Consider the following 11049-nt stretch of genomic DNA (forward strand, 5'->3'; position numbering starts at 1 on the left):
TTTGTTTGTTTTTGAAAATGATCCTATTAAATTATGTTTGTGATTTGGTTGTTTAATGATAATATAGTCAATTAGATTAATATGTTTGTCAAGAATATATGTTAGTAGATCTTATAGATATAATACATGAAGAAATCACCTAAATAGGAATAAAATTTGGTTGAATTAGAGAAGTCCTAGGAGTTTTATTCTCACTAGATGGTCCGGTGTTGAATGTATTGTACACATTGGATAATAAACAGTGTATAGAGACAGATGCAGTTTCAAAGTTGAAGTTGAAGATCAACTGACCAGATGATCCGGTGTTCGACAAGCAATACACACCAGAGCATTTGGTTATGGGTAGAAGATTTTGAAGGCATCAGATAGTCCGGTGATGAAGCAAGAGTACAAAGGAAAAATACATCGGACAATGAACAATACAAAGAGGAAGGCAGAGATCAAGACACTGGATGGTCCGGTGATGGAGGCTGTGTACACCAGAGCATTATTTCTAGAGAGGGTTGCAGAAGCTCAGCTGGCTGAAGATAACTCACCGCATAGTCCGGTGATAAATTGATAAGCACTGGAGAAAGCACCCCGGAGCAATTTACACAGAGAAGATGTTGGCTCGGATGGCTAAGATATACTCACCGGAATGTCCGATGATTATGTTGCAGTATACACTAGAGTGTCTGATGTTCATAGTGGCTTGAGTGGGGTTCCAACGGCTAGTTTGTGGGAGTGTACTTACCGGATGATCCGGTGTTAGTACTATTGTTCTCACTGGATCATTCGGTGTTAACAGCTTTTCAGAGCCGTTGAGTTAACGGCTAGTGCGCGGGTTTGAGGCTATAAATACCCCTTTCACTCGGTCATTTGAAGTAGTGGCATGCTGCTGGAGTCTAGAGAAGTTCATATACACATCCAAGCCACCAAAGTGCTTAAAGTGATCATCTAAAGTAATTAAACAGAAGATTAGAGAGTGATTAGTGCTTATAGGCCTAGAAAGTGTGTTGCTAGGTGATTGCTGCCTAGAGAGTGGATCAAGGAGTGATCCAAGCTTGTACCTCTTGGTACGCTGACCCCTTGGAGTCTAGGTGACTCACTGGCAACTTGAGCCAAAGTTGCTCAAGCTTGTTGACCATCCGACTTGGTGTGGAGTGGCGACAAGAAGTATGTACGGGGACCCGGAGACCCTTGCCTCGGTGGCTCAAGTTCCGAAGTGATCATAGCGGCGAGGAACCGGAAGAGAGACTAGTGGTGAGACCTTGCCTTGGTGGCTTGATGGCTCATCCGGGTGGAGGCCTTATCTTTGTGACTTGGTGGCTCAAGAGCCGTGACCGGATGCCGACCGAGAGTATATCCTTTGTGGAGCTCCAACGTGGACTAAGGGTGGCATTTATGCCATCGATACCACAGGAAAAATCCTTATGCCGAGTTTGTTCTATCTAACTTATTTACATTTTCGCATTTACTTACTTGCAATTTACCTTCTTAGATAGGTTACAAATACTTTGATTGGTAGAGTAGACACATTAGATAAACCTATAGCACATATAGATAGAAATTGATATAGGTTTATCTTGTGTTATTTTTTTAAGCTGAAATAGTTCTAATTATCCTAATTCATCCCCCTCTTAGGACGTCACTGATCCCTACACCCTTCCAGCGACAGAGCTTGTACCTAAAATCAGAGCGAGGGGGGCAATGGTATAATTAAGCAATACAGAGGTGGTCAATCTGAAGCCTAATGAGTAAATTAGCTTAAACATGAATACTTTTCACACCTTGGCCCCCAATGAGTTAAGAAACTAATTTGTTGTGATCATCATGTACATCGGCATGTCTTTCATATCTAGGCAGTGGTACAACTTAGCGTACAAGGCAAGCAACCATCCCTACAATTACGTGATCAAGATTGGTTCTTACTATATATACAAAAATACATATCAAATCATGATTCATCACATTCCCCCTCAATCTCAATCGTGGACATCAGATTGAGATTGCGCTTAATTTCTCCAAAACCGGCTTGAGAAGTGGCTTAGTGAAAATACAGCGATCTGATCTCCTGAAGAGACAAACCAAACATCAAGAGTACCGAGAGCACTATTTTCTTTGATAAAATGAAAATCTATCTCAATATGCTTTGTCCGTACATAGAAAACTGGATTAGCAATCAAGTAGATTGCGCCTAGATTATCGCACCACAAAACAGGCACTCTTGGTTAGAAAATGTGCATCTCCTTTAGAAGAGATTGTATCCAAGTCACTTCAGCGGTTCCATTTGCAAGTGCTTTGTACTCTGCCTCAGTACTGGATTGAGATACTGTTGGCTATTTTTGAGAGCTCTAGGATATCAGATTGGGGCTAAGAAACACCACAGAGCTGCTTGTGGAACGACGGTCATCAGAACAGCCAACCCAATCAGCATCAGTAAACACACTGAGCAAGGTGGATGAAGGGCGGGAGAAACGAAGTCCAGTGATAAGAGTGCCCTTAATGTAGCGTAAGATGCCCTTCATAGCCTCCCATGCACATCAGTGGGTTTAGAGAGATACGACACACCTTGTTGATAGCTAATGAGATGTTTGGTTGTGTAAGAGTAAGATAGTATAGCCCTCCAACTACGCTTCTGTACTTGAATGCATCTTCATCACTCAACGGTTGACCAAGAGTCCGAGCAAGCTTGTCAGTGACCACCATGGGTGTAGACACAGCCTTACAGTTCTCCATATAGGCTCGATGAAGCAGATCAACAGCATACTTACGTTGGGTCAAAAACATTTCCCCTAAACTATAAGTGGCCTCAAGACCAAGAAAATAAGTCAACCGGCCAAGATCCTTGATGGGGAACACACTAGAGAGATTACTCAACAAATGATCAACAACTGATTGAGAGGACCCAACAATAACAATATCATCAACATAGATGAGCATATAAATGGAGATGCCATCATGATGAAATACAAACAACAATGTATCTGCAGTAGAAGGCTGAAAACCAAGCTGATGAAGTCTGTCACTAAGACGAGAGTGTCATGCTCGAGAAGATTATTTATGACCATAAATAGATTTTTGAAGTTTGCAAACAAATGTAGGATGATCAGGATTCTCAAAACCAGGAGGTTGCTACATATAGACATCTTCATCAAGAAATCCATAGAGGAAGGTATTGCTCACATCCACCTGACGCAAATGCCAGCCTCGAGAAACTACCAAGGAGAGAACAAGGCGAACTGTAGCAGGCTTAACCACATGACTGAAAGTCTTAAGATAATCAATACAATATTGATGTGAGAAACCACGAGCAACAAGACGAGTTTTATATTTGTCCACGGAACCATCTGACTTTTGCTTCAACTTGAACACCCATTTGGAGTTGACAATATTTGTATCAGGCGGACGAGGAACTAGCTGCCATGTATCGTTGTCCTGAAGAGCACGGAACTCACCTTCTATGGCTTTCGCCATGAAGTATCAGCCAATGCAATACAATGAGACACTGACTTAGCAAAAGAAAAAAGCATGACAATAGGGATTATACCGAACCGTGCCATCCGTTCATTGAAGGGGCTTGACAATATTATCCTTGAGTCGTGTCCGCATCGGGTGACCAGATGGAGGAGCTGGTGGAGCCGTCGGGGCAGTAACCGGTTTGCCACCGGTAGGAGCAGATGGTGGTGAAGTTGAGGACACCAGCTCACTATTAGGAGTAGGCGTTGTCGATGATGATTCCGAAGTTGCTAGCCCATCGACTGCAGTAGGGGCCAGACCAAAAGGCAGCTCGTGTGACAGCGTAGACGAAGGGTCACCGAGTGCAGGCCCAGCAGGTGGGCCACTCTGCGCTGCAAGGGCCGAACCAGCAGGAGACACGTGTGACGATGCAGATAGAGGGCCACTGAGCGCAAGTCCAGATAGAACACTAGCACTATGTGTTGTTTCCTGCACCAAACCAGCAACTGTACTAGTAGAGTTAGTGGATAAATAGGACATGCCATAATTTTACATTTGGGCACCCTGAATAACTGGCTCAACTAAAGGAAATGAAACAGGAGGAAATAACAAAGATAGGTCCACATGGGCATTAGGTGTAGCAAAAGGAAAAACGGTCTCGTCAAAGACAACATCCCGGGAAATGTAAATGCGTCATGTGGACCGATCAATGTATTTGTACCCCTTTGCATAGAACTGTAGCCAAGAAAAACACACATTTTGGACCAAAATTCTAACTTCTGAGAGTTGTACTTCCTGAGACTCGACCAACACACATAGCCAAATGTGCAGGGAAAGGAATAATCAGGCACAATATTGAGGAGACGAGTGATGGGAACCGTGTTGCCAATGGCATGGCTTCGCATGCGATTAATAAGATAACACACGGTTAGGAATGCCTCATCCCAAAAATGAAGTGGGAGAGAGGAGTGTGCCAACAGTGTGAGCCCGATTTCATCTAGATGCCGATGCTTCCTCTCGGCAGTGTCATTCTGTTGCGAAGTATGTGGACATGATACGTGGTGAGAAATGCCAACACGCTAAAAATAGCGATGAAGAAGATGATACTCGCCCTCCAGTTGGATTGAACAATGCGGATTTTGGAATTAAGAAAACGTTCAACATGCTTCTAAAACATATAAAACACTTGTTCAACATCTGACTTATGACGAAGCAAATAGATCCAACAAAAATGACTGTAGTCATCAACAAAGATCACATAAAACTTGAACCCCTTGAGGAAGGAAGAGTAGGTCCCCAAACATCAGTATGAATAAGCTCTAGGGGAGCAAAAGTTATATGAGCAGAATTATTGTATGGGAGTTGATGACTTTTAGCACACTGACAAGCATCACAAACAAAATACTCACGAATAGGCATGCAAGGTATATTATTGGAGCTCATGACGGGTTGGACGTCACTTGGGGAAGGGTGACCGAGGTGTTGGTGCCACTGGTGGGACGAGACCTTGACGCCAGCGAAGGCATGACGAGGAGACAATGAAGATGCACGACCAAATGGAATGGGGTAGAGACCACCATGGCTTCTACCTTGTAGAATTGTTTTCCTCGTGACCGTGTTCTTGACAAAGAAAGAATCCCAGTGAAACTCGACGAGCGCATTATTATCATAAATGAGTTTATGATATGATAGGAGAGAACGACTAATATGAGGAACATAAAGAACATCTTTAAGAGCAAGAAGAACGATAGAGCCGGGAATGATAGACATGACCAATATGTGAAATCATCAAACCTGCACCATTATCCACTTGGACTTGATCCTTGCCAGTGTAGTGCTTGTGCACGGTCAAGCGATCGAGGTTGTTGGTGAGATGATCTGTGGCACCCATGTCTGCATACCGATGTGCGTCGCCGGTTGATGTAGAGTTGCCAACATGGTAGCCACCATGGGAGCCATCTGGCTGAAATGCGTGATTCAAGTGCTAGCGGCATTTCAGCGTCTCATGGCCGAACTTGCCGCAAAGTTAGCATTAGGGACGGTAGCGGTCACCGCTGCCACATCCATGGCCATGGCCTTTGCCACCCCTGCCATGACCACCGTGACCAGCATTGCCATCCTGCTAGTGAGAGGTGGTATTGGTGGAAGATCCACCCAAGCGAGTGGTGTTGTTGGCGGAGGAGGTGAACTCATCCATCGAATTGTGAAGTTGTTACTGAGCCTCAAAACTCAAAGGAAAGGCATAAAAATCATGAAGACTCACGGTGGTGTTGGGGACGGTCAAAGATGCCATCAACGGATCAAACTCGGGTCCAATACCAGTCATGATGTAGCCGATCACTTCATCATCGTGCAACGGGTGGCCGACGGTGGCCATGGTGTCAGCGAGGCCCTTCATCTTGTGATAATACTCGGTGACGGTCATGTCATTATTTTTCAACGACACCAACTGGCACCGGATGTTGCGTGGAGAACATGGAGTGAAGGGCAGTCCACACCGCCTGTGTCGAGGTCAGGGTGATCATCTGACCAAGGATCTCCTCAGACATGGAGGAGAGAAGGGCTCCGAGAATTGTCTGGTCGGTCTGGAACCAACGCACGTACTCAGGATTGGGCACTTGTCAGGCTGCCTCACTCATCCCCTCGGTCACCATCAGAGGGGGAGCCGTCGTGGTGCCGTCCAGGTGGCCAAACATGCCCTAGCTGGACATCACATGCACCACATGTGCCTTCCACAACAGGAAATTGGCGCGCATGAGCTGTACGGTGAGGAGGCCATTGAAGGACAAAGCCGACGAAAGGGTGTGTGATGTCGCACCAGCGGAGGTGGAGCTGAGCGCGTTGGTGGTGAACAGGGTCAAGCCACCAGTGGTGGACATGGCACCGGTGATAGATGGGATCAGGCTAACTGATACCAAGTTAAGAAACTAATTTGTTGTGATCACCATGTACACTAGCGTGTCTTTCATATACACGCAGTGGTACAACTTAGCGTACAAGGCAAGCAACCATCCTACAATTACGTGATTAGGATTGGTTCTTACTATCTATACAAAGATACATATCAAATCACGATTGATCACACAATGAAGCTCTGTCACTGCTCCCCTCTGAGTGAGAGAGGACGATCTATATAGGATCTATCCCATACTAAGCAATATTGATTAACTGCCATATCAAAAAGAAAAAAAGTGAAGTAACTAGGCAAATAGAAGGATAAACAACTCCACTGAATGAACTGCATGCACTAGAATCTTTACTTGTTAGACATACGCATATCAGACATTCACATGGCATGCCAAACATTGGAGTTTGTTACCATGAATGGATGGTGGTTTAATAATGTACTATGTGTGGTTGACATTTCAAACATCGTGTGGTCCATTATTTTATTCATTTAAGAATTTAGCCTATAAGGCCTATAGGCTGATTGATGTAATAATGAATAATGTTGTGTGCACCTAGCTATGTGCCCAGGCTAGAACTTGATTCCATTATCTAAAATAAATTTAGTCTCGCTGCCATCTCTGGTACATAAAAGTCCAGCTCTAGAAAATTCATCATCAGAACTGAAAAGGCCAATCTAAGTAGGCAGGTGAACATGCACTTTGATGTTGATGAGCCACCAAAATCTGCGCCACCGACTGATATGATCCTCTCTCCATGTGCTACACAGCTACCTACAATAATTCCTTATTTTGGTTTGATTCTGCTATAACATTCGAATAAATTAAGAACGCCTGTAAAGACTGAAAGTTGACTAGTTGAAAGAAGGAAATGTCATATGAAAAAAAAATCGTATGTCTGGAGTTACAAGCTGCCGACGGTATACTCAAAAATAACCTATCGGTGCACTATGTCATGTTAGCAAACATGGTGCCTGTATATGCAGAGGACTGTCAAGAACACTGCTTCAACCGTCGGGTGAAATCAAACATATGATACCCTTAATTTGACTGTTAATTTTGAGAAACGTATACTTTTGATGGAAATTTAACAAACCAGCAGCTTCAATTTCACCTGACTAGCTATAATCTTGTGAACTAAAAGAAGGTTGAAATTTGACTATGTAGTTTCTTCCGTTCCATGATCTTGTCTTCCGAGGTTTCCATCACGTGCACCGGCAAACAGCTGTTTATGAGCCCTTTTTTTTCTCGAACCATGCAGGGGAATTATATATCTTTGTATTAAGAAGAAATCAAAAGTTGTACATATCTTTGTATTAAAAAGAAATAAAAGATTGTTCAAGACCATTACAAGAGTGGATCCTTCGACTGGCCGCTTCAACACACATTTTAGAAGTTCTTTTTAGACAGCAGAAACTCATTTTAGAAGATGAGAATATGCAAGAATAAAACAAGCATGATTGGCTAAGGAGGGTAACAAGGTACTCTCTCGCCTTCAGCCTACCCAAATTCTTGGCTCCGGCAGTGATCCAGGGGTCGGTCTCGTACGTGCTTGATGGCGGCAACGAGCTGGGTCATCGCCATCGGTGTCGCTGAACAATTGAAAACCCGACGATTTACAGCCAGTTGAGCACATAGATCCCACCAGATTTCTCTGGCAACGCTACAATCGACGAGCAGGTGGTCAGCAGTCTCGACCACAAGGAAATGCGCGCGAGTTTCTGACGAACACATATATGCAGCTAGACCAACTGACGAAGGGACACATATGTTAGACCCCGACCACAATACAGCCAGAGTTTCTCTTTTTTTACATCTATCTCCACAGATCGAGTTTGAGCGTGAAGCTTCGTACAGTGTTTCGCAATTGAATCACCAGTCCCTGCAATTTGTCTCGCAATTGAATCACCGGTGTTTCGTACAGTTTGTTATAGATAGATATGCTGGAGTCAGTTTAGGATTATCCCCCCAGATATAGAGAGAGGTGGCAGTCTGTATGAGGCAACGAAAATATCAATACATATCTATTCCTCATCTAATTTTTCTCTATTATCTCATCCCTCTTCTGATAGCCAAGTCAGCTTGTTGCTTCACAAAAGATATAACAGCTTCAAATGGAGACTGGTTATCATTTGTGGCGCTGCACAGATGGAAGGCAAGGAAAGCTTTCTGACTGAAGTAGCCAGGATCTGTAAGTGATAGGAGGGGAAATTCAATTCATTAGGTCTCATGCTGAGAAAAATAGGAAGTCATACATCAAAATGGAGCTTTTTATTTGATGCAATAATTGAAAGTCGAATCTTAGCTGTAGACAGTAGCTCCCTGACACAATTACAAACATTAAGGCATCAAAATTCAAAATCTCTTCACAGTTCAAATCAGAACAGACAATGTAATTTACCACCAGACATTGAATGAAATGACACACTGAACCGAACTCAATGACATATTTTCTGTCAAAACCACAATGTACTGCAAGTTCTCTAAATTATCACAGATCACAAAGATCTCATACGAGTGTCAATAGCGTTTTCCAGCTGCATTCGATGAGGGCAATGTCCCGAAAACAATGTCCCAGAATGTTGAGGTGATGCCGAAGCCCCTGTTTTGGATTCTGAAGTGGTGGTTGAGATGATACCGCTGCGCAGGGAGCAAATTTAGCTCTAAGATACGGCAGAAAACTCTCGCGTTTGCACGAAAGCATAACAGGTAACTAAATGTAAGTACATAATACTCACCTTGAGGTATTTAGCTGGATCTTTGGATGGTTGTCCATGGTGCAAGTAGTAGTGAGTGCAATCATACATCACATAGCCCAGTAGGCCACCGCCAAATAGCGCAGGAGTGGTTGATGGGGTGGCGAAGAAGACGACCAGTTTCCAGAACTATAGTCAATAAATAAATAGCAACAATTATATCAGATCATGTTTGAAGCTTCCAAATGGAAATAGCAGCATTACGATGAAATCAACTAATGGTTCAGAGTTAAATCTTCTGTTTCGTTAATTGTCAGCTCTAGAAATCTCTGGACGTGAAAAATTTATCGCCGAAAAAAATCGATAAACCCGATAATCCTGTTTATCGGTGGGGGCCGGTAAAATTACTTATCGGTCAAAAATTTCGGTAATTTTTGAATTTGGCGTCTTTTAATTCCCAGATCCAACACGCGAGCAACAAAACGTCAGCCCGCAGGCCGCCAGACCACCCGTCCAATCCTAATTCATTTATGTGTTATTTTTTATGTCAAATGATTTGGATGCAATCTATGTGATTTTCTAGATAAATTCAGTCTTTTTTTTCAAATTTTGTCCATTTTTTTTTATCACCGATAGAATTCCGATAATCCTATTTATCGCTAACCTCTGATAAATTTTTATTATCGATAAATTTTTCCTTGCCTGGACTTGAACCATACCGGAAAACACAAGATTGCTGTTGCAGCAGGAGGGAATACAAGACGGAGAGAATCCATGGGGTGCTTATGGTGGCAACCATGGAGAAGATAATGCGCTGTGTTTGTCCTGCAAAATTGCATCAGCAACATCTTGCCGATCAGAAGAAAATGTTAAACAAAGCGCTGCTAACTAAGGTCATAACAATTCTTACCAGTAGCTTTTAGTCTCAATATGAAATAGGAAGCGATGCAAAGTATACTCGATCAACGTCCAAATGAATATTCCGAATGAAGCCATAAGAGCTACTTCATGAATGGCATGACCCATCCTGATAGATTTTATTGACATCCAGCAGACAACAGGAAGCCAAATGACCGGCACAGCCCACCATTTCGTGCGTGTCAAGAACTGCGCATTGAGCATGTCACGAATAAGAGGTCTACTACAAAATTAGCAGAAATATATAAAAAATAATAATGCATTACCTCCATGGTATTGCTTGCGAAGAAACGTGGGCCTTCCTTGCTGACAATAGGCTGGTGAACCCATTCTTGATAGCGCTCCTCGAGATGGCCAACCTTCATTGCTCATATGCATTAATTTAACAACAAATTAAATGTTAATCCCGCAAAGAATAAACTGGAAACATTTCTCTTACATCCAACAAATTCGAATTTGACAAGTGACAGCTGAACAACTATGATAAATAGTTCTCACAAGGATTTAATTACTTGTGTTGTTCAATAGGAGTACACGATGGGAATGCAAGAGAAATACTTAAACCATACAGCTAGCCGTAGCAAAGTATTGCAGAATCATTCACAGAACAAACATTTGCACAAAACAAAATAAAATGACAAATTACAGTTGTATATTCAGTTGGCAACAGTAAGAGTAATTATCATTAAGAACTGGACAATCAGAGAGCTAAAACATTTCAGGTATCAGTAGCAATACAGTGGTAACAGAAGGAACCTGGAAAACAAGAGGCTTGTTGAGATCGACGGTGAACTCTTGGACAACCATCTTCCTGAAACAATAGCCGCCGCAAAGATTCACACCTTACATATGCACAAATCAACAGCCATAATATATAAGCTGAGCTCAATATGCAATTGAACGGCACATCCGCCTGTAAACACTAAAAACACTCATCCTAACTATTAACATATCTTAGCTGTGTTTATCTATGATATGCAGAAGCCGGGATAGACTCTTGTGCGGTTGTATGATATTGATGTAACGATCAGAATTAATAAAACTTCTATTTTTCAAAAAAAAAACTAGTAACATATCTGACGAATCTAATG

At 42.7% G+C, this 11049-nt stretch overlaps 2 protein-coding genes across 2 annotated transcripts; both read right to left on the bottom strand.

The window, feature by feature from the left end:
• Positions 1 to 3546: 3546 nt before the first annotated feature.
• LOC133892278 (uncharacterized) lies at positions 3547 to 5863 on the bottom strand. Its single transcript, XM_062332964.1, has 5 exons — positions 5655 to 5863; positions 5458 to 5557; positions 5233 to 5401; positions 4945 to 5165; positions 3547 to 3927 (listed from the first exon to the last, which is right to left on the bottom strand). Exons 1-5 carry the CDS (start codon positions 5861 to 5863, stop codon positions 3547 to 3549), a joined length of 1080 nt encoding a protein of 359 aa, XP_062188948.1.
• Positions 5864 to 8596: 2733 nt separating this feature from the next.
• Positions 8597 to 10797, bottom strand: LOC133893325 (dihydroceramide fatty acyl 2-hydroxylase FAH1-like). The gene is made up of 6 exons (XM_062334323.1): positions 10715 to 10797; positions 10225 to 10317; positions 9951 to 10147; positions 9760 to 9865; positions 9083 to 9229; positions 8597 to 8984 (listed from the first exon to the last, which is right to left on the bottom strand). The coding sequence occupies exons 1-6, from the start codon at positions 10763 to 10765 to the stop codon at positions 8865 to 8867; spliced, it is 714 nt and encodes a 237-aa protein (XP_062190307.1). The 5' UTR covers positions 10766 to 10797; the 3' UTR covers positions 8597 to 8864.
• Between the last annotated feature and the right edge of the window lie 252 nt (positions 10798 to 11049).

The sequence above is a fragment of the Phragmites australis genome, chromosome 15 (assembly GCF_958298935.1).
Source record: "Phragmites australis chromosome 15, lpPhrAust1.1, whole genome shotgun sequence".
NCBI lineage: Eukaryota > Viridiplantae > Streptophyta > Magnoliopsida > Poales > Poaceae > Phragmites > Phragmites australis.